Source organism: Pteronotus mesoamericanus, unplaced genomic scaffold, assembly GCF_021234165.1.
Source record: "Pteronotus mesoamericanus isolate MK-2021 breed Mesoamerican mustached bat unplaced genomic scaffold, CSHL_Meso_final contig_2, whole genome shotgun sequence".
NCBI lineage: Eukaryota > Metazoa > Chordata > Mammalia > Chiroptera > Mormoopidae > Pteronotus > Pteronotus mesoamericanus.
In genome coordinates this window covers 24457310-24481404 of record NW_026555084.1, presented here as the reverse complement: position 1 = coordinate 24481404, position 24095 = coordinate 24457310, and the positions used below count along the sequence as shown (strand labels likewise).

At 36.5% G+C, this 24095-nt stretch overlaps 1 protein-coding gene across 1 annotated transcript; it reads left to right on the top strand.

Annotated features, from left to right (window-relative positions):
• The first annotated feature begins 631 nt into the window (after positions 1–631).
• PKD2L2 (polycystin 2 like 2, transient receptor potential cation channel) lies at positions 632–23160 on the top strand. Its single transcript, XM_054568411.1, has 13 exons — positions 632–807; positions 1509–1610; positions 3137–3270; positions 4247–4482; positions 7087–7308; positions 10139–10367; positions 12115–12296; positions 13704–13824; positions 14735–14836; positions 16241–16305; positions 16849–16903; positions 22529–22641; positions 23064–23160. The coding sequence occupies exons 1-13, from the start codon at positions 777–779 to the stop codon at positions 23158–23160; spliced, it is 1689 nt and encodes a 562-aa protein (XP_054424386.1). The 5' UTR covers positions 632–776.
• The last annotated feature ends 935 nt before the right edge of the window (positions 23161–24095 follow it).

The window sequence follows — 24095 nt, the reverse complement described above, 5'->3', positions numbered from 1 at the left end:
TGGAGGGCTTTGGATGCCTTAATTTACAGCCAGGTTTGTTTGTCCTTTTCTGCAGCTGGTTTATAAACCTCCTTCTCATCTTCGCAGAGCTTCGGGGCCAGATGTGAGTCTGGGCACCCAAGGACTACTGTTTTGGCCTACCTTTTACATAATCACTACAGAGCTGGATTTAAAAACAAAAAACAAAAAACCTATCTTCACGTTCCCTTTAACCAGACTGGGTGGAAAGAAGTGTGGAAGCTATTTCTAGCAACATCTCTCGATTAATAAGCAGTTTCTACAAGAGCAGCGGCAGCCTGGGGTCTTGGTCAGGCACTCGGGCCCCGGCGTCCAGCAGATCTTGCCCCAACAAGCCGTGGTCTCTGGTCAATTATATACCCTCTCAGCACCCTCGGTCTCTTCAGGTCTAAAATGAGGACAAAACACCTACCTTTCAAGAAGGGGGTGTGAAGACCAAACAAGCCAATAAATAATAAAGGTATTCAAGAAAGAGTCTCGTTATAATTAATTACTACTATCTTATAATTAATCTCAGGCCCAAACCCAGGTTTGCCCCAGAAGTCGGGCCTCCGCAGGAGACGAACGCCGCAATCTCTACCCCGCCTCAGGCGAAGCCCTTTCAGACGGGCCTCTGCGCGCACGCGCGTCTGCAACTTGTAGCGCAGTTTGCGCCCCGCGAGGAGCCGGAGGTTCGCGCAAGCGCCAGACGTGGGCGGCTCGCGCAGGCGCGGCTGGCCTGGGGAGGTTGAACCGGCGTCCCTCCCAGGTCCGCCGCCATGCCTGAGGCGTCCCGTTGGCACCGAGGCGGTGAGGGTTGCTCTCACGGAGTGGGTGGGACAGGGCGGAACTGGCAATTCCACGGAGAGGAAACGCCCTAGTTCCATATCCGTTTCATGTAGGAGCTATCACCGCCAGCACGTTTATCCTTCTCGGCCTCCCCTTCTCGGAGGACAGTGATCCCATTTTACAGAATGGAAAACTGAAGCACTGTAGGGACAGGGCACTCACCCCTCGCCCGAAGCTCGAGCTGGGCGCTGGCATTTGCAGTATAATGACCGTCGGTAGACCAGCCTCCGAAGTCCTTCGTTGATGTAGGGAGACGTAACTTTGACCGAACCCCAAACCTAGTTCTTTCCCCACTCTCCAGGCTTCCCAAGAATCAGTAGTGACTGATAGAGAAAACGATTAGGGACAGATGTGCGGGATTTATTTTGTATTTTGCTTCTTCATTTTAAGACAGAACTGGTCTTAAAATGAACTGGTCCTGTACATCCGTGTTAAGTAATAAAATCATTAGTATGCAGTCACAAAATGACTGCCCACTTACTCCAATAGGAAAATGTTAGTAATTAATCCTCCCTCATAAAAGTGAGAATAAAAAAGTAATCAGAAGCCACTGACCCTGCTTCACACAGTGTAACACTAAAAGTGGCTGTTTTTCCATCATTGTTATTTATACTTATTATGAATTACATAATGTAAGGAAATTTTTGTTTTGTATCTCACAGGGATTCCAAAACGTAAGCTGCATCTCAGAAAGGAAGTAGAAATTAGAACCACACCTCAGGAGTTATTGCTCTACATTATTTTTTTAATAAACCTATGTATATGTAAGTACACAGATGCAGATGAAAATGCTGTGTGAACTAAAATTATGTGATGAGGAATAAAACGTGGACTTAATAAACCCATAGGCTTTCAGGATACTAAAACCTCAAAAACTGACACATTTCAGACATGATCTTAAGTTCATTTACATTGACAGTTTCCAATCCTTGAGGGACAAAACTTTCGGGCACAGACTTAATGTACAGCTTTCCTCGTCAGCATTGATTAATTATTCCTTTGGGTTGCCATTTTATCTTGAATATAAATTATCCCCTTGAGTTGGCAAGTCTAACTTGATTTCATTTAGAGTCATATTGATATATTAGCTCAGTTTCATAGGTCAAACTACCAATGAAGCCAAAGAAGTTAGTCTAGTGTCAGCCTTATTCTTTTCCCTGTTCCGTTCCACAATTAATAGTAAAGTATGCTTTTGCTGAGTCACAGAACACATAGGTCAATGCATACCTTTAAAGGTCTGGGAAAACTTAACCTGCATTCCTCCTATCTTTGGGTCAATAGCATTGATTTAATCAGTATTAAAGAGCCTTTTGTCTTTACAGTGCCCAACATAGAGTAGATATAAATTTATTGGCCATACCTCGTTTTGGTGAGAACTACATACTGGCAATCATATATCAGTTAATTGGTCTGTAGGGGTGAGCTTGAGTTGGATCTTAATTACAAAGACAACTGTAACCGACAGGATATCTTAGACTACTTTTTAAATACTACAGAACATTTAGGGAATTGAAAAATATAAAAAGACCATAATCCCATTATTCAGGGATCAAAAATACCTTTTCATAATAAGAAAAAATTGAAAACTTCAGTCTCCAAGAACAGGATTTAACACTGTGAAATAATTCAACATTAAAGAATGGCATAGGTTCGTGTGTGTCATGGAAAGATTTTGAAGATACAATGGTTTCTACAAACTAAAGGGCTTCTAGCCAAAAAAAAAACCCTTAGTCTACACTTACCTCTAAAACTCACCCACCCACCCCTAAAAAGAGAAAGGGTACTTTAAGAGCTGTTAAAATGATCATATGCCACAATATAGTATTAATACTATGTAGTATTAGTAGCACATAGTAGTTCCACATGCATTATCTCACTTCTCATAACAAAATTATGAGGTCCTCAAACTGTTATGTTTGTACTAAAAGTCTATAGCCTTAACTGTTCACCATAGTATATTGCCTACTCTCAATATGGAAAAGGAGCCAACTTGCAGAATAGTATGTATAATGTGATCTCATTTTTGTAAAAATAAAATTTTCATTAAAAATGTGTATGCATATAGAAAAATCTGGAGAGCATATGGCAAATCTAACTCTAGCTGTGGAATTACAAGAATGTTCCTGTTTTGTATATTTCTATTTTAGTCTTTCATTAATTACTTTTATAATTAGACAAAAAATAAAATTGAATTTCAAAACAAAATTGAGAACAAAATTAATTATATACTTAATCCTAATAACCTCAGTTTTTAAACATGAAATTTTATACAAAAAATTCTTCTCCTTAGTGACATTTGGAGTTGTAAACCCACATATGTATTACTTAAACAAAGTTATGTCATCTCTGTTTTTGGACACTTCTGCACCTGATGATGAAAGAACCAACTTTAAGTCCATTTGCACGATAACTGATTTCTGGAAGGTAACGTTATGATGTGACCGGATAAAGTAGCTTTAGGTATTGCATAAACCCTTGGCATATGTAGTAGGCACTTGATACATGTCTGTTGAAGGTATGAGTAAAAATGAAATCATATCTTTACATTAGAATCAACCAACCAGCAAGCATTTACTGAGGACCCCTGTTGTCAGTGTAATACAGTTCTTATAACTTAAAAAAAATTATTTACTGCATTTGGAAAATAGAAAACTTGTTTCTTATGTGGGGGTTAGGATCCAAAATCAGTCTATAGTCATGTTTAGTGAAAATTACTCCTAAAAAATGTTTCAAATTGCCCTTAAAATGAATTATTTGTGTTTTAGGTATACTATACAACCCTGTACTGTATGTTACACTAGTGCAGAGTATATAATAAAGAGAACATATATGAAACAAAATTTTAGTGTTTATAATTTTATAAGAGAATCATTCCTTCAACACTGGAACAGACTTGTTTTTTCCATTACACTTAGCAAGATGCTTCCATTATGAGGAAAAACCAATTAAGGAAAACAGCAGTTTTAGATATCCCATGTCATGACCATTAAAACATACACAGAACAAGTAGGGAAGGCTTTCCAGAGGTGATGACAACTCAGTTGAGCTATAGAGGAGGAGTAAAGGAAGGGCATTCTAGGAAAAATAAACAATATGTTCTATAAGTAACTCTACATATGGAGCCATGTTTGACATTAGAGGCATATAAAAGATGAAGCAGAAAAGGACAAACTATGAATTAGGTCAAATCATGAATGCCGTGCTAGGAATTTGGAACTTACTGAAGGAGACAAGGTCATTATCATCATCATCATTAGTATTAATGTTGGCTTGGTCAATTAATTTTCATACTTATCTTCAAAATCACTGATTTTTATACTCCTATCTATGGGTAACAATGAATACAGGTTCTGTTGATATGAAAATATTTTTCCCGTAACATTTATTTTTCTATGTGAAGTTTATGGAAGGACCCCTTTTGGAAGGCCTGTACTGGGACTTACAGTACAATGACAAAAGCAGTCACATCTACTACGAGAACATACTTTTAGGAGTCCCCAGAGTCCGCCAATTAAAAGTACGAAACAACACATGCAAGGTCTATTCATCTTTTCAGCCTCTAATGAGTGAGTGTTATGCCAAATACACTTCTGAAAATGAAGACATATCTGATTTTGGCCTTAAAAGTGATACTGAGTAAGTAGTGTAAAATTACATGTAACTTATTCTAGCAGCTTACCATTATATCTTTAAACAATTGTGAAAATCTATGTATTTTCCAAATCATAACAGGGGTCTTGTGTCAATAATAGTATCAAAGGACTCAGAAATGGTGTTTAGCAAAGAAAGAGTGAACCTGTTATGTTTTTTTGTTTACTAAATGATATATTTTCATTTTTTTTCTGGAATATGAAAGTGTCAAGTTATTGGATACAAGGCAAAGCGTCCATTTTTGCTCTTAAAATGTGCAGTGAGCTATTCTTTGTGGCTTTGGCCAGACTCACCTCAAACACATCCCAAATGCTTCTTGGGATCCCTGAGTATCCTAGGTGTCTTAGGCAATTTTCCTTCCTCACTCTGGCTTACTTCAGTGATATCTCTATTGCTGCCAGTATTAAAAAGGGGCAGTTATTCTCTGCAGGTAGCACTGTATCTGATGATACCTGCCATAGGTATTATGGCCATTGTTCTCCCAAACTGCAGGTGTAGATTTCTATCTATACTTTATATTAAAAATACAAAAGCTCAAAGCCACTGACATGACTTCTCCTTAGCACAGAAGCTGCTGGCATTATTGATTTCAAGGTCCTATGAAAATCTTAGCAGAAAATAAACCTTTTTTTAATTTAATATTTATCAGAGATAAAAATATTTACAAAGGTCCCCCCTTTCCTATTCACAATTCCCACTTCAGAAGCAGACACTTTTAGCTTTTTTGTTTCTTCTGATATATATTTCCTATGTCTTTTTAAAAATTTATTTATTTTAGAGAACAGGATCGGGGGAGAGAGAAATAGTTTGTTGTTCCCCCCATTTATGCATTCATTGGTTGATTCTTGCATATGCCCTGACCAGTGATCAAACCTACAACCCTGGCCTATCTGGACAACTCTAACCAACTGAGCTACCTGACCAGGACACTTCCTATGTCTACATAATATGATTACACTATTACTTGATTTTATAGTTTATCATCTCTATCATGGAAGATGACTGTCATTGGACTCTTTTATACCACTTCCTCTATTACACACACTTCTTATTCCTTAGTCAGTAGTTACACGATTTTTGTCACTTATTATTATAAACATTAACAATGACTACATCTCCTTTCTTGAACAACCTCCCCTGTAACCCCAGGATTATGCCCACATTGCTTTGTAGTTTTTGTTGACTTTGTGTGTGCTTTTGGGTGTTCTTCAGGACAACAGAGTGCTTGTATAATTCTTATAAACTTAATAAAATCATATATATGGTGACATGCCCTGGCTGGTATTGCTCAGTGGATTGAGTGCATGCCTGCGAAGCTAAGGGTCTCTGGTTCGATTCCCAGTCAGGACACATGCCTGGGTTGCAGGCCAGGGCCCCAGTAGGGGGCATGTGAGAGGCAACCACTTACTGATGTTTCCCTCTTTTTCCCTGCCTTCCCCTCTAAAAACAATACTTTTAAAATAAATAAACAAATATAGTGACATTATCTTAAACAGCAGTACTACATACTGTTTACCCTTCAATTAAAAATTACAAGGTTAATTAATTTAAGTACAAATTTTTAATTGGAATTTCAAAACTAATCTGTTAGGTATTCAATATTCCAAATTCTCATAACTACAAATAATTTTAATACCAAAATTAACACTATGAAATTTGGAATTATAATAACTTTCATTCCCTAACAACAAAGAATCATTTTGTGCTTGTTTGTCTATCTAAAATGTAACATTCATTAATTTAAAACATTTAAAAAATTGGAAGTAGGATAGTGTTGGTGTAACAAATGTTCTTGTTTCTATTTAATCATATGAAAAACACTAAAATATACAACTACATAATTTTCATTAAATATGAGTATTTTTTTCCTTGAGGGTGTCACTTTTTCCCTCACTGCTGTAAACAAACATGATATTGCTAATAAAAAATACAAGTTGAACAGTACATCTTTGGGTGATTGTTCAATGTTTTGAGAATACGGAATGGCTGAAATGAGGAATCAAGACTTTTTTTTATATACCAAAATTAAGTTAAAAGTAGAAATGGAAACAAAATTTAATGGTGTGCATTTTGCTTTATGTACTTTCATTAAAATAAGATACCTATATAACAATACATGCATTATAACAAAGTTTTTATTTACTGAGCATTATATAAATGGTAAATGACCTTTGGAAGACAGACTATGAAGCACCTTCTTTCCTGTGCTGAGAGAGATCTGAATCAAAACGCTTGATCTTGTTCTAGTTAAAGACATTTAAGATCTAATAAAACAACAGAGACAGTATGTCAAAGAAGAAAATCAGTCATTATTTTCTAGATTTTAAGCTGAGTCAAAAACAGATTAAAAACATTTTTTCCTCATAGTAGGCTGTCCAGTGTCTTGTCCACAATAAGTGCTTAAAAAAACATATATTTTAATTCTCTTAAAGTCATCCTTAACTCATTTCCTTGCTTCAAAATTACTCTAATACTTATGAACTTAGTACTACCTTTTTTAACTGCGACTTTTGAACAAAAGTTTAGCTTAAATTCTTAAGACTACTTTCCAGTCTTTTCATCTCTCCATTATTGTTTTATATCTAACAGATGGAAGTACTCTGCTCCTAGTATCAACTCCCCTTGGCACGTGGGATTTGTTGGTGCTTACCACAATGGGGGATATATTTTCACTTTATCAAAATCAAAATCTGAAACCAAAAATAAGTTAGTTAACCTTCGACTAAACAACTGGATCACAAGAGGGACTCGAGTTGTTTTCATTGACTTTTCATTATACAATGCAAATGTAAACCTGTTTTGCATCATCAGGTGAGTGACTTGAAAACTTTATTAGTATATTGAATTTAAAAAGCATCCAGAGCTCTCGTTATGGCTTCCAGTTTTTACTGAGATTAAAATTAAAAGCTTCAGCCCCGGCTGGTATGGCTCAGTGGATTGAGTGCTGGACTGCAAACCAAAAGGTCGCTGGTTCAATTCCCAGTCAGGGCGCATGCCTGGACTGTGGGCCAGGTCCCCAGCTGGGGGCGTGTGAAAGGCAACTGATCGCACATTGATGTTCCTCTCCTTCCCTTCCCCTCTAAAAATAAGTGAAATCCTTAAAAATAAAATTAAAGTTAAAAGCTTCAAAATAAAATGTAGTTCTAATAATGAAAAAACAAAGATAGAGCAACATCATATTCAGATTTCAGAATATATTCAAGAACATGGAGAATTACATACAATGTTAATTGTATATTACTAAAGGATATATAGTCTTATTTCTTGTCACTGTAATTGCAGAGATCTAACATTTAGTCTTGCCAATTTTTTTCTTTTATTCAGTTCAAATCTGTTAATTTCCTTTCAGAATGAGCTTTATTATTGTCTTAAAAATGAGCAGTTTTTATTTTGAAAAATATTTAACAGTAGCCAGCATCCTAGAAATGATTATAGCATGTGATTTGCAAAAATGGCCCCAATTCTTCACATCTTTGCCATGTAACTTTGCAAGGCCCCTGCCACCCAGGGCAGGGTGCACTGCCCCACCCCAGCCCTTGATGCTTGGACCCAACCATTTGATTTGCTTTGATCAAGGGAATGTTAGCAGATATGATACAAGCAGAAGTCTGAAGGTTTGTACATTAAAACTTGCTCTCTCGCACCTTTGCCATTGCATGAGGACACGTTCAATCCACCAGGAGGAAGAGAGACATACTTTTATGTGGAGAATCACCAACCAAAGAGAAAAAATTCTGTTAGTCCAATTACCTTAGGTCATCAGCCTAACCTGGACCATGCTAATTGGCTTAGGCCTAGGTTCTAGAATCAAACACTGGCAGAGGAAATCGGATTATCATGATTGGATCTGTCTGTGGATTGAATCAGCTTCTTCTAAGTGATCTGGGAATGGGTGGGTACCTGGGATAATCAGGGTTCTGTTAAAAAGAAGGCATGGGATAATAAATGCTAGAGAGGCAACCAATACTGTCCATTATAATCCCGGTAAGTGACTCTACCTTCATGGGCCTTACATTTTTACTCTGAATGGAATATAGAATTGGTGTTTACTCTGATTAGGGGATTTTTGTCCTTGTGCAACAGTTACAGTGAAACGCAACCATGGCCTTTACCATTTGTAAAAATGAATAAAACAAGTGAATTACTTTAAGCAGCCAATGGACATTATACCTATTACTTTATAGCTCTTCAGGGAATCAGAGCTTTTTACCAACATTATTCACCCTTTCCTTTTTTTTTAGTCTGTATCAGGATAAAGTGAAGAATAAAAATCATTTCTATGTCCTAAATAAGAGTAGAAACATCAGGGTAACTGGCCTAAATGCATATGAAGAACTCCCTGTAATACTAGATTAGTCCATATTTCCTTTCTCTAGGTTTTTATGCTCATTCTATATTATATATTTTTTAAAGATTTTATTATTTGCTTTGAGAGAGGGAGGAAGGGAGGGAAAAAGAGGAGGAGAGAAACATCAATGTCCCAGAATCAGTAGCCTTTTACACGCCCCCTGCTGAAGACCTGGCCAATGGACCCAGCCACACGCCCTGACTGGGAATTGAAACCATGACCTTTTGGTTTGCAGGCCAGCATTCAATCTACTGAGCCACACCAGCCAGGGCTGTTACATTTTAAAACGTTATTTTTTAGAAACTGCAGATTTTGAAACTTTTACCTAGTAGTATATCTGATCAGTAGGTATGAGGAATTATATTGCTTACACTAAAACTTTTTCTTTTTTTGTACATGTATCTGGGAAATTAAAATAAATGCTGGGGGGTTTTTGTCTTTTTGCTTATTTTTTTACACTTTAGATCAAAATATTTTTTCCTTCACTTCACTCACTTTGCAATGTTTGTTCCAACACTGCACACCCACTATGTGCAAAGTGAAACAAATAGTTCTTTTCCATTGTTAACTTTTGTGTATGTGTGGCAGCACCTTATTCCATAACCAATAAGATGTTAATTTCTTTAAGTAGGAATAATTCCTGTGACATTGACAAAGATGTTTGTTCCTTGAAGTACTGCCAATTCTGAATTATCTGAAGTTGTAGAGAACACCAGAAATACAGTGAACCACCTCAAAATCTTAGTGTTGGAATTTATATTTGCATATAGATCTTTGTATCCAACATCCAGTGCCTAAAGTGAATATAAGATTCTAAACGTCAAGAAACAAATATCTCTGATAAGCTAAAGGAAGAGAGTATATTTCCCTCCTTTGAAATATTCAAGAATTATGCTCTTGGGGGGAGTCCATGACTAATAACAGAAACTAAAATACAGCATTTTCTTAAACATCATCTCATTCTTCTTGTAGAGATAAATTAGTATTCCCAGTTATGAAGAATCAATCTTAAACACAAAATAGAATGAATGTCTGGCTAAAATCGTATCTTACTCTTATTTAACTTGGTCTTTCATCACTGTAAATATTCAAAGTACAAAGAGTGGAGCCATTAAAAAGTAAATCCACTAAAAAAAATTTCAAATGGAACCCATGACCACATGAAAACATATTTTGTACAAAATAACTTATCATTTAATTACACATCAGCATCAATTAGCAATTTCACAATGAATTACATACTGAAATATAAATGCCTGAAGCGCAGTTACTTTCACAAATCTAATTTTACAGATTGGTGGCAGAATTCCCTGCAACTGGAGGAATACTTACTTCGTGGCAGTTTTATTCTGTGCAGCTCCTCAAATATGTTAGCTACTATGATTATTTTATTGTTTCCTGTGAAATCATATTTTTAATATTTCTTATTGTCTTCACAACACAAGAAGGCAAAAAAATAAAAGAATTTAAGTCTGCCTATTTCAAAAGTATTTGGAACTGGCTAGAATTGTTACTTTTGATGGTAAGTATATATTCACAAGTATGGTTGAAAGGACTCATAAATGAACTCATCAATGAGAGAGGTGTAAAAAGCGTAAGTTTCTATTCATTGGGACTTTAAGATGGCTGAACGTATCAATTATAAAATGAACCGTTGCAGTACGTACTAACGGTGCACCTCCCAAGCAGAGAGGCCTATTTATTTATCTGGTTCTGTCCTTGGGAGGACAAGCATAAACCTAGAGGAATAGGTGATTACATAGGCATTATGATTTATTGAATGTGCACAATAGGTCTCACCTACCCCCTACTTAAAAATGTATTCCTTACACGGCTTTATGTTGAAAATCTTGGATCTTTTGGGACAAGATCCTTTGAAATGTACTCCTTTATGTTGCTTTAATCTGCTTTCCTCCTCACATTGACTCTTCAAATAGCCAAAAGACAAGCCTACACAAGATACTGAAGCGGGAGGAGGTTTGAGCAGCCAGAGGGTAGCTTATGGGCACAGAGAACACTGGGGTAGGGAAATAGTCACTGAAGGAAATGTCAAAGGCTGTCAATCCTGCTTGCTAAATCATACTAAAATAAACAAAGAGATGTAGGCAGGGCTGGACAAATGGTAAGACCTTGGTATTAGGAACAATGAATAAACTTTTCTGGCTTATACTACCTGATCTTTCACCCCTACTGGTTAATTTAGTATATAAGCCTTGTTTCCCAAAACCATATTTAAAGTTTATTGGAGTTACAAAGTGTGCTGCCTACCTTTCCTGGCATCCCCAGTAATATTTAACATATGGCAGGCATAGTGGTAAATGTTTAATGATTTGAGTGTTTTAGGCAAGGGAAATCAAAAGAAAATCTTCATGACAGTTATAAAGCTCAGGCACCTAGTTCTGAAATCGTATAAAGAAGTTGTTAAGAGTTCTGGAAGGTTTGTTTGTTGTTTTTTTTTTTTTGAAACTAAAATTTTATCCTTGTAGTGTTATGTGGTGGAAATACTAAACTTTTAGGTAGCATGTGGTTTGATGCAACAGAAACCCTTACGGCCTGGTCAGAATTATATAATCATTGTACACATTTGTGCTTTATGACCCTAAAAAACAAACAGATTAGGATGGCAAGGAGATATTTTTCTGCCTCTATGATGATTATGCTACCTTAAGTGTCTATAACTGATGTTTACTTTCATACAAAAGCCTACGTTTTCTCTCTCCTGCCCTTTTGTTGAATTTTTGATTATTTTTTTCATGCTTCTTCATAGGCTGTAGGAGACTTAGAGGTGGAAATAACCTCTAATTTAACACTTCTTTTTTTCCCATATAGTTGTGTTTTGTGGTCATTTTCATCAACTCATACTATAATATACAAGTGTATCTCTTACTTGAACAGCTGTTAAGAAGTACTGAAAAATATTCGGATTTCTATTTTCTTGCATACTGGCACATTTATTACAGTAATATAATTGCTATTACCACCTTCTTTGCATGGATAAAGGTACTTATATTTTATTATTTTAGATATAACAGAATATATTTTTATATGTTAGATATCAAAATGGGAACTTAAACTACCAAGTTATTAAAAAAAAAAAAAAAAAGAATACTCTTAACTTTTTCTAGCCTTGTAATGACTGCTGGCAAATCCTCAAATATTCCTATCATTAAGCACCTCCTTTAATTTGAAGCAGGTCTCTTCTGAAGTTAACTTATTTTAAGTAATTATAATCTTCAATATCCTATTTCAATTAACTTTTGCTTTTTCAGATATTCAAATTCATAAGTTTTAATAAGACAATGTCTCAGCTGTCATCAACCCTGTCCCGCTGTATCAAAGACATAGTAGGATTTGCCATCATGTTTTTTATAATACTCTTTGCTTACGCCCAGTTAGGATTTCTTCTTTTTGGATCACAAGTTGACGACTTTTCCACTCTTCAAAATTCCATGTAAGCAATTATGATAAATGTAATTATATTTTCCAATTTATAACAAAAAAAATGGAATGATCTATGATAAGTAGTAACATAACCTTTAATAACTTGAACTTGGTTTGATATTTTCACTGATGGCCAAATATGTCATACTCAAAGTATGGTCAGACATTGAAAGACCCAAATGGATGGTGAAATTGGTGTTTTAAGAGTTACTAGGGCAAGCTGGAAAAATTATTTTCATTTCTTATATAAACACAACTCAAGGATAAAAAAAATCAAATTAAAAATATTGAAATGTAACCTCTTATTCTCCTATCCAAAAGAGGAAAAAAAAATATTTGAATTTGTTGAGAAACTGGTTTCCTTGCAATTCAGCATTTCTCTTTTTATCTGTAAAAAAGCATTACAAACCAGTATTAAAAGCAGGGTAAATACTCTAAGCATCATTTAATAAGGTCTTAAGTACAGATAACTCAAGAGCCCTAGAACCCCCAACTAGTAGATTTCTTTGGAAGTATTTTCTTCCTCCATTGTAGATAGCTCTGTGCCCACTTTGTGTGACTGGTTGAAGCAACAAGGAACAAGAGGAGTTCTTTCTTTTGACTGACTGGCCAATCATGCAGTATCTACATAATTTTAAAAATTCCTTCCCAGATTTCCCCTTAAAATAAGGAACTCACACACATAATTTATAATATACCCCTGGTTATGTGTGGTATTGTCACTGCAAAATGATAGAGAAAATAAAGACATTGGTTTAAGAAATTCTAATTCTACCTCTACTATGTTTATTTGAAGCCTTAATTTCTTAATTCTCCATCTTTAAAACTAAGAAAATGAAGATTTTAAATATTTTTAAGTGCTATTTCACATTGAAACCAAGCTTTTATAGTTATTGAAGAGAATAAACTTCAGGATCATGTTTGAGAAAAATTATCAGCATTTGGTTGAGATTTAGCAAGTGACAAATTGTTGGTATCATTATTATAAAAGGAGTAAAAATTAAACATATCACTGACATTGTAAGAATCTTTAGGGCTCTTGGGTCTAGGTACAAGTTGAAAATCACTTACTAGACAAAGTCAAAGTACTCTAAGGTTTAGAGGGGCACTGGGATAGCTAAGGCCACTCCTAAGATCAACTGGTAAAAAGGTATCTCAAGGTTCGTATCTTGTAGGTAAACATTGAGTTCACATTGGTTAAATAACTTGAAGCCCAACATTTCCTGGACTACCCGTTAAGCTATTGAGGTACCTCAGGTCTTGCCTTCAGGGAATTTTCTACATTTGGTTTTATAGAATTCTATGCTAACATAACTAAAGCCAGAGGGCATATGCCATACGCAGCTAAATTCTTTCTAGGTACATGTGTGTATAAAGGGATATAGTTTTCTAATGTTTTTCTTTCTTCCCATCAAAGATTTGCACAGTTTCGAATTGTTCTTGGGGATTTTAATTTTGCTGGTATTCAACAAGCCAGTCCTATCTTGGGACCCATTTACTTCATCACCTTCATCTTTTTCGTGTTCTTTGTCCTGTTGGTAAGAATGACCGTATGTGTTCCCTTCTATGCTTCCATTTTTTAGAATAAAAAATAAAATTAACAATTCAGGAGAAATTACAGCATCACTGCTTAGATGTCAGAACACTTGAGACTTATTAAGGATGGTGTAGATTCCTAGTATCCAGTGTCTAAATATTTTCAAGTTATCCAATGGAGAATGTGATCACAATAATTACCACTGGCTGTTTACTGCACGCCTGAAATGTGCTAAATCTTTTACAAATATAACTTGAATGTCCCAGGTTCCCTGAGCCTCGGACATTCCAAACCAGTAGGCATGAATTAGGCCATTAATATTCTGCCCATATTGCAATGGCTTTTGGCCCTCAAAGATGAAAGGTCACACCTGGGATTATTAGGAGTTCCCAGGATGGGTCTCATATGTGCTTAGGACCAGCTACTGACCTCCATGAAAACGTTTGTTGTTGTTGTTTTTGTTACAGCCAAAAGTCCTCACAGTGACACAGCTGGGTCACAGTGAAAGCTGGAGAGGTGGGCTGTGGGTAAAAATACTCCTCCACAATTGTTTGTGTTACCTGAATAGTAGTAGTAGCAGTAGTCCAAGAGCCTTAGTTAAGATTTGCATTTAAATAGCCATTTAGAACCTAAAATAACAAGACCATCCTTATGAACACTTAATTAATGTTTTCTTCTGATAGTAACCAGTTCATATGCACTATTTTAAATTCTGCTTATTTACCATACTCTGCCCAGGTCAATACACTACACATTACCCATTCTAGTATTGCCTTCTTAGCCATTTCTCCATTACTGACCATATAAGTTACTTTTAAAATTTAAATCTAATTTTACAAATCTCAGCACTTGTCAAAGTCACTAACATTTAAATTTTTATTGAAATTATTTATTTGAATATTTCCCCCCAGAACATGTTCTTGGCAATAATTAATTATACCTATTCTGAAGTGAAAGCTGATTATTCAATAGGCAGAAGACCAGGTTTTGAACTCGGTAAAATTATTAAAAAGGTATGTCCAAATCTTTTCCTAATTCTAAGAGAAATCTTATTCAGTTTATACGCTTGTAGTTTGAGTAACACTTAAACCCTAAGTGATAGTGGGTTTGGGTTTTGTTTTTGTGCGGGGTTTTTTGGTGGTGGGGGTCCTGTTTTTGCTCGATGTTACTCATATTTGTATTTAGTGTGGTCAAAATTATTTCAGAGCCTAATATATCAAATAGTAATTGACCTATTTATTAAATGCGAAGCACTAAATGAAAGTATCTTTTCCCTTCAAAAATTTTTCAATTTACATGCTGGGAAATTTCTATAAACAATCTAAACTCAGAACTCCATGTGCCTTGTCTTCCCTGCTTTCCTATTTCTATTAATGACAATATGCGTTCCTCAGTCACCCCTGGCTCAAAAACCTTGGACTTATTTCCCAGTCTCTTACTCAACCTGTTGCCAAAGCTTGTATGTGAAGTTCATCTCTGTAGTCTCTGCCCATGTTTGTGGAACTCAAGGACACTTTGAATTCTGACAACCACCACTATACTAGGGCCCTCAGTACTTTTCACCCAGCCTTCTGTATGGTAACATCTTCTTACCTGTTCTAGCCTGTTTCCTGCGACAGGCCAGCTTGGAGCCTATCAAAATAAGTCCAAATTCTTTACCCAAACATTCAGGACCTTTCAAAATCTTGCAGCCTCAAACTACCGTTATTCACTATCATCTAACTATAGAATTTCTACCTCCTATGCCTCCATTTACAGCATGGTATGTCCCAGCCAGTGTATTAAGCACAGTGCTATTTACCAGGCTTGCTCTCACTCTCTCCTCTGCTCATGTCATTCTCTGACCCCAAGTATACTCCCTCCATTCTCTCTCTCTCTGATATTCTCTTCTCCCTGACAGAGTGGAACCTGCTCTGCCTTCTTGACGCATACCTCTTTTAGGGTCATAGCAACACCATGTGCATTCATACCATCTTGCCCACCTCTGCATGCCCACAGCTCTGCACTTAACATGGAAAAAAGGTCCTAACAGCTGTGGGGTTTAAGAATCCTGTCCAAGTACTCATCTGTAAAAGAAAACTGTTAATATGCCCCTCACTGAGTTTCCCTGTAGTTTCATCTTTTATCTCAGTTATAACACTGGTTATATGCATATGAAGTAAATGTTAATAATGCTTTTTAAAGATTTTTTTTCAAGTTCAGGTGTGATGCCCACAGGAGAACCCCTTGTTCTTTTCACCAGCAGGCAGAACCCATACTGCTGACAACTGAAAGAAGGATAATCATAGCATTTGCCTCCTTCTTTCTTTAGAGTAGCAGTCCCTAGAGCAAGCATTTCATATGTCCTTTACCTGAGCCACAAATTAACAGCACAGGATTTTTTTGTGGACTTTTAAACTACTTTCAATTATGCCCAGAGTTACAACAATATCCTCGAAAAACTCAAACTAAAGAAACCCCAAAAGGATGAAGACGGTAAAAGGTAAGATGACTTCAAATTTTTAATTTACCATTTTAAAGCTCTATATTGTATGAGAAACTTACAATGAAAAATAAGGTTTTGTTTGCACACCATCCAAAGTACTGACCCTGTCTTGAAACTGTAAGCTAATATAAATGTAACAGAAGGCGCACCGCACCACTAATAAAGCTTAACAGAAGCTGGGCAAGAGTGAAGTGCCTCTAAAAAGGTAGAGAACAATTTTAGTCTACATTAAGTGCACTTATTTAGCTACTGAAATGAAACCATTTTTACACAAAATAAGAATACTTACATTTATTAAATCATTTTGTTTTCTAAATAATTCCCAAACCCACACCTCTGACGATGAGACATCATATAAACAATTTCTTATAGCTAGGGATGTGATTCTCTGGGTAACTTATTATTAACCACATTTTCCAAATTAGTGTTATCAGAATAAACAGAAATACAATTCAGATCCTGCCCATAAATCTGACTGTATTTTATGCAGGCACTCCCCTTTTTACTGACATATGCCTCTAATTTTTATTTTATATTCAGTATAAAAAGCACAGATTTGGCTGAACAAGCCAGAAGAGAAGGCTTTGATGAAAATGTAAGATTTCAATTTTCTCATAAATTATGGCTTTCTTAGAAATACGCTTACTGCCCTGACTAGTGTGGCTCAGTGGACTGCGTGCCAGCCTGAGAACCAAAGAGTTACAGGTTTAATTCCCAGTCAAGACACATGCCTGGGTTGCCTGGCCAGGTCCCCAGCTGGGGGCACACAAGAGGCAACCACACATTGATGTTTCTCTCCCTCTCCTCTCTCTAAAAATAAATAAAGTCTTTAAAATAAAAAAAAATATATATATATGCTTACAAAAATGTTCTGATTTAGAATTGAAATTTCTTTTTTCAGAGCAGTAGTTGCCACATCCAAGTATTTCTCACAGAATCTAGATCCTTGTTTAGGTTGGATTCCAGATGCTCCCTCTTTCTTATTGGTGTTCTTAGGCAGATACCCTGGTCCAACAGCTGTGCACTCACTGTGAGATAACAACACAGGGTTTAATGAGTGTACTCTACTGAGATGACTACATAGTTTTTCTCTTGTAATCATTAATGTGATAAATCCCTTCAATGACTTTTTTTGTACTTCAAAATTAGAACATTCAATAAATGACTCTTTATATATGTGTTTAAGAAATAATTATAAAGCATGCAATATATGTATGAAAGAAAATGTAAGCCAAGGATTTTTATATTAAGCAAAACTGTACTTCAAAGCTGTTTTTTTCTTTTCTTTTCTTTTTTTTTTTTTAAGATTTGATCCATTTATTTTTAGAGAAAAGGGAAGGGAAGGAGGGAGGGAGAAAAATATCCATGTGAGAGAAAAACATCAATCGGATGCCTCACTCCACACACACCCCAATGTGCACCGAACACACAGCCCAGGAATGTGCCCTGACTGGGAAATCGAACCAGTGACCCTTTGCCTAGCAACACCATGCTCAATCAACTGAGCCATACCAGTCAGGGCTCAAACAGTTTTGAACATGCAAGGACTCAGGTAATACTGCTGTATTCCTGAGGATTCTACAAGAGGATCAGCTCCAGCCAACCAAGAGATGGAGAAATTTTGGAAAAAGAAAGGAGGGAGGGAGAAGGTATAAAGTAGAAAAAGCTGATTGGTTCACATATAATAGCTAAAAGTCTAAAAATCACCATTTAGTATTAATAACCAAGAAGACACTTTAGCATATTTGAGTACAGTAATAAGAAAAATTTATTAATGATTAAAAAACCTTTTTTTCATATTTTAACATCTCTGAAATCAAGTAGTGCCTTAGAGCTGACAGTATGTCATACTTTCTTTGGCGGCATTTTTACTAAGTCGTACATAAAATAATGGTGTGTCTTACAACAGACTCCACCTCTCAGATACAAGGGAATACAGTAACATGATTAAAAATATAATTGGGGCCCTCACCATCATGGCTTAGTTGGTCAAGCATCATCGCGCAAAGCAAAAGGTCGCCAGTTCAATTCTCAGTCAGGGCACATGCCTGATTGGAGCATGTGTGAGAGGCACCGATCAATGCTCCTCTCCCTCCCTCCCTTTTCTCTAAATATAAATAAATATTTTTTTAAATTAAAAAATATATATAATTGGGTAGCAGAGAGAAAGGAGATGAGGAGAAAGAAATTACAAGCTAATTTTCTTGTTGAACTTGTTTGGTTCCTTGTTGAGGGAACCAAAGCAAGAAAAGGACTCGTGGGGTATAAAAAAATACATGAATAAAAGGCAGTTCCATTTTCAGCTTTCTGAGGAAATTCCACACTGCTTTCCATAGTGGCTGCACCAGTCTGCATTCCCACCAACAGTGGACTAGGGTTCCCTTTTCTCCACAGCCTCGCCAGCACCTGTTGTTTGTGGATCTGTTTATGATGGCCATTCTGACCGGTGTGAGGTGGTACCTCATGGTGGTTTTGATCTGCATTTCTCTGATGGCTAGTGATGCTGAGCATCCTTTCAAATGCCTCTGGGCCCTCTGTATCTCTTCCTTAGAAAAGCATCTGCCCAGGTCCTTTGCCCATTTTTTGATTGGATCGTTTGTCTTCTTGGAGTAGAGTCGAGTGAGTTCTTTATATATCTTGGAGATCAAACCTCTATCTGATGTATCATTAAAGCAACCTAAATGCCCATTAGTAGATGATTAGATCAAAAAATTATGGTACATATACACAATGGAGTACTACGCAGCAGAAAGAAAAAAAGTACTATACTTTGCAACAGCATGGATGGAACTGGAGAGCATCATGCTAAGCGAAATAAGCCAGGGGGCGAAAGACAAATACCATATGATCTCACCTATAAGCGGAACCTAACCAACAATGCAAAGATGCAAGGAAAATATGACCAGCAACACTGAAAGGAAAAGAAATCAACAGAGACAAGAGAGAAGGGGGGGCAGGGAAAGGGAAGGGAAGGGGAAAGTCAAGGAACATATAGCAAGGACTCATGGACAAAACCAAAGGGGAAGAGCTGAGGGAGGGAAGGTGGGAGGGGGCAAGGGAAAGAGGTGGGGGGGAGGCAGAGACAAATGTATTTAAAAAGTAAATAAAAATAAATAAATAAATAAAATAAAAAAAAATACATGAATAGAAACAAACCACTAAAACAAAAATCCCTAAAAGGGCAAAAGTAACAAAACAAAAAAAGAGAAGAGAAAATGTACCACATGGTAACCGTAAGACAATACGATATAACCATGATCATATATACCCGACATATCAGTAATGGCAAAATAGAGAACAGATCAAGAAAAATAAAAGGATAAAAAGAAACCAAAACAAAGTAATGAACAGGCAATCTTACATGTGTATTAAACTCAAAATACACCTGCTTTTTGAAAACTCATTCATTAAAAATGATCGTATATTGGGCCACAAAGAAAACCTCAATAAATTCCAAAAGTAAATGTAGAAAAAAATTCTCTGAAAACATAAAAATATATTAATGAAATTAAAAAATAAAAAGTTTCAAAACCCTGGCTAGGTAGCTCAATTGGTTGGAGCATCGCCCAGTGACAAATTTCCAGCATGAAAACTTCACAAACCACTTACGACATATTCGATCAGTCACAGTACCGTCTTCATACACTGTACATATCTTTTTTTGCGTTTCAGTTGCATTTTTATCTTGAAATAATGAAGCATATGCTGAAATGCTGCTTATTTTCTTATATCTTCAATATTAATATGGCTACCCCAAAATTCACAAATTTTGTTAAATTTTTTAAAAAATACATATTAATATGACAGCTGGCACAATACATTCTAACAAAATTGTTTCAAATGAATTAAAGACAACTTAATGCTACTAGAGCCATCATATGGGGAAAAAACAAACTTTTTGGCCAACCCAATAAATTATTGTTTTCCTACTGCTTTACTGAATTCTCATAAATTTTCATTTCATTGTATACCTAGAAAACTTAAAGGAATCACAGAAATCATCACTACCATTTCCTTTTTAATTCTTATACTCTAATTTACTTTCAAAGAAGACACACAGATAGTCATCAACAGGTAATAATGAAGGTACTGGAGAGAACTTCCATTTGCAGAAGCAATGCTGAGAGAAGAAAAAAAAACAATCCCTTCTCCCCTCCATCCTCCAATAAGGAGGAACCTAACAAATCCAGTAGCAAGAGTCTAGGGAATGAGTTCTCAAAGCCCGAGACCCAGCATCACAAACAGTATAAAGAAGATAAATTTTGAGTTGAGAGACATTAGCTATGTAATTGGCCCAGTTTGCCCCTTTGGCTATTTAGTACACACATCTGCACTTCCATAAAATGGCAAAAACTATGTCAAGTTTCCATCTAATAAGATGGAACTATCTTTTATACAAATGAAAGTACTCTTATTCTCTCCCCAAAAAGGGTGAAGCAAAGTCCCAACAGTAATTGTACCCATCCTCTGGGTGATATTAACGCCTTTTCTACTCAAATAAAAATTCCTTAAGAACTTGATGTATAAACTACAATGTTTATTTTTGGACATGGAAATATTAAGCAGCACCCCACCCAAGATTTCCTGGGCTCCAAATATAGCCCTCGCTGCACTCATCTTGTGGCTGGCAACCAATTTCCCCTTGGTAATTAGGATCAATCACTTCAATCAGTACAACCTTTGCCTGCTGGTTCAGGACCCTGAGGGATCCCAAATGGCCATGTGGTAGTCTCAAATTCTTAAGTCAACTGTTGTGTCCCTTGGTAGAAGCATGCTATTTATGAGCTTGTTCCTTTGGACCTCCCCTGCTACGAAGGACTCATCACTTAGGGTCCAATCAGAAAAACAGAAACACACGAGATAATTCAAAAGGAGGAGGTTTACTACAGAGAATTCATTTCTGAAGTATTAGAGACTGTAAGAGCCAATGTGGAACACTAAGTTAATCCAGACACAACTGTAAAAGGCAGAAACCACCTACAGGAAGAGATGGGATAATTAAAACCAAGGAGCTAGAGGAAATACCCCCAAAGAATTCCTGCTGTGCCTAGTTTTCCTACAAATGTCAAGGAAGGCTTTCACAGAACAAGTGATGGTTGAGATAGGTTTTTTGAAAGATGAGTCAAGTTTATCAGACACACTCTGTTCAACCCATATTACTAATGCTTCCACATTAAAATAGGCTCAGTCATTTATAAATAGTTGTGGGACCTTCAGCTTTTTAAACACCACATTAAAAGCTTTGGTAAAAATGCCAAAACGTGGGTTCTGTGGGTAATGTGGCCAAAATAAAAGTGGAAAAACTGAAAGTCATCATTTCCTACTTTAAATATGTTGATGTAAAGACAAACACTGTCTGATAAAATAGTTTCTCTGGCCAGAGCACGCGTTTACCAGGTAGTGCATAAACTTAGGCACCACCATGCTCTCTGAGAGGGGTAGTGAGAACCTGTGGTACAGGGATCCACTTTGCATTACTGCTGCAGTAAGGCAATATCATACTTATTTATTGACAAGTATTTGAATCACAGATGGGTGCACTTTCCTCTTTCCCTCTTTTTCCAGAGCTGTCCTTATTTTCCACAATGTACAAGGCAGTTTTTCTAAACTTGGCGGATAGGTATTTGGACCCTAAAAGGAAAGTGGGTGGTAAGGAGGACAAACAAAGAACAGGGACTCTTTAGGATCAGAGAAGGATGTAGTAACAAGAATTTTCTGGTATGAAGAGCCAATTTTGGGATATGTGGACAGATTGGAGAGCCCAGACTGATGCAGTAATTATGAGGAGATTGGGGTGGTTAGGTAAGACTTCCAGAGTCTGGCTGAGAAGCAGTTGGGTGGGCAAATAACCACAGATGTACTTTGAGGCACATTTGCTGAATTAAAGAACAGAGGTACAGAAATAGCTCTGGCCAAGTGAAGAATGAAGAAAACCACGAAACAAGTCAGCTGGATATACAGAGGGGAAGAGGCAATGAAATGAGAATAAACTGGTAATTATAACTCCCCAATTCTGCCAACAGCTCTAACACCAGGTCCTCTAAGGGACTGCTGATGCATAGACCTGAAAACTGGCAAGGCAAAAAGCCAGTGGGATTCAAATTCCCAGCCCTGGAGGGTATGGTTTAAGATTCTCAAGCCCGTGATGCTTGTATGACAAAGACTTGAAATAGAGAAAAATGTAAAGATTACAGCCTAGGCTTTTCCTCTAACTTGATAGGAGATTCAAAGGGCAGAGCAGATGAAAAAATGGAAAGAGAGGCTTGAGAAAAAATACTATTCTACAGAAATTCAAGATGACTACCAGCCCGTCACTCAACAAGAATTTAAAGAGTAAGTATTTGTTCTCACCAGGGTACTAGGGGATATATGACATGGGGACTGGGGACTTGAGTTACATATATTACTTCCCTGAATCCAAAACCTATTCTGCTGTCACTTTTTTTCCCCAATATTTTTATCCAACTTTAAACAGAAAGCACAAGGCTTCATTTGTTTAAATGTAAGTCTGACCAACTGCTTTTATCCTTCTATCTCTAAATAGGAACTGCCATTTATACTCACTATGTATAGCAGATACTGTTCTCCACACAACCTTAGAATATTTGATCCATAATTGACTAGGCATGTTTTAGGAGCTTAAATACTACCTTTCTACTCAAAGCATTTCACAACAGGCACTAATAATCTGCTGTCTCTTTATGCACGAAAGTGTTACTGACTCATTCTCTACTTCTTTATAAATTATCCTGTAGCCTGTTTTTATATGCTGTGGAGCTGGAGAAAGAATTACACTACATCAGTTCAAAACTAAACCGAGTGATGAGAAAGGTTTCGGCTCTACCCTACTGAGTCAAGTGGAGGTGAGAATCTGTGATGTAATCAGTGTATATTTCTAACAAAGATTCATTCCTGTACTGAATTATTTCCTAAACTTGTCCCCATTTCTAATATACTTTAAAAGAACTAAACAACTTATCATCAAACTATTGCCAGAGTCACTGATAATCATCAAATGATTTCCGGGATTGAAGTGACCTGAATGGGATCTACCGTACAACCCATGCATATTACAACATGCCTCCAACACACTGGTTCACACAGAGGGTTTCATAATAAATTATTATTAAATTCTAGGAAGGCAAAGGGAAAGTAGAAAGTAATGCTGCTTTTAGTTCATGGGGCGGGTCTCTAATTAATAGTTCAGTAATCAGGTAAAGACAGTTTTCCCAGTGCTCCACAGAGTATAAGAATCATTGGTGCTCTCATGTACCATGTTCCAACATCCTTTAACCAGATAACAAATGCACGGGAATCTGCAAAGCCATCATACAATGGCTCAAGTAAAATAATCTCATCTCCATTCTTCCCAATCTGAAGTCTCCTATAAAAAGCCAAACTGTTAAAAAGCAAACTTTCCAACCACCTGTACAAATTGTGTTAATCTCTTCAAACTGGAAATTCATCTAGATGGTTTCTAAAGTAACATATCTAAAGTCCCAAAAGCGCTCCCTCAACTACTTTAAAAGCAAAATACACTTTAAAAAATAAAGAGCAAATAGGAGTGTCAGGGTTATACAAATGAAGTTATGTTTGAAAAGTGTAAATGAGGATACTGCAAAAGCCTCTGTCAGATGGTTGGAAAATTATGTATAATTGGCATTTTGGAAAGTGAAAGGAAACTCCTGAGGTTACATAAACCCTCCTAGAAAAACCTTTTGTTCTCTTGGCCCAAGCCAACAGCATTTGACAATAGTACTCAACTTCCACATTGCTGCTCAATAATC

What these genes read in the sequence shown, in the direction of transcription:
- PKD2L2 (XM_054568411.1), top strand. Translation starts at nt 777, where the DNA reads ATGCCTGAGGCGTCCCGTTGGCACCGAGGCG. An exon ending in CGATAACTGATTTCTGGAAG is followed by an intron (nt 3,271 to 4,246) that starts GTAACGTTATGA and finishes TTCTATGTGAAG; the next exon opens with TTTATGGAAGGACCCCTTTT. An exon ending in TCGGTAAAATTATTAAAAAG is followed by an intron (nt 14,837 to 16,240) that starts GTATGTCCAAAT and finishes AATTATGCCCAG; the next exon opens with AGTTACAACAATATCCTCGA.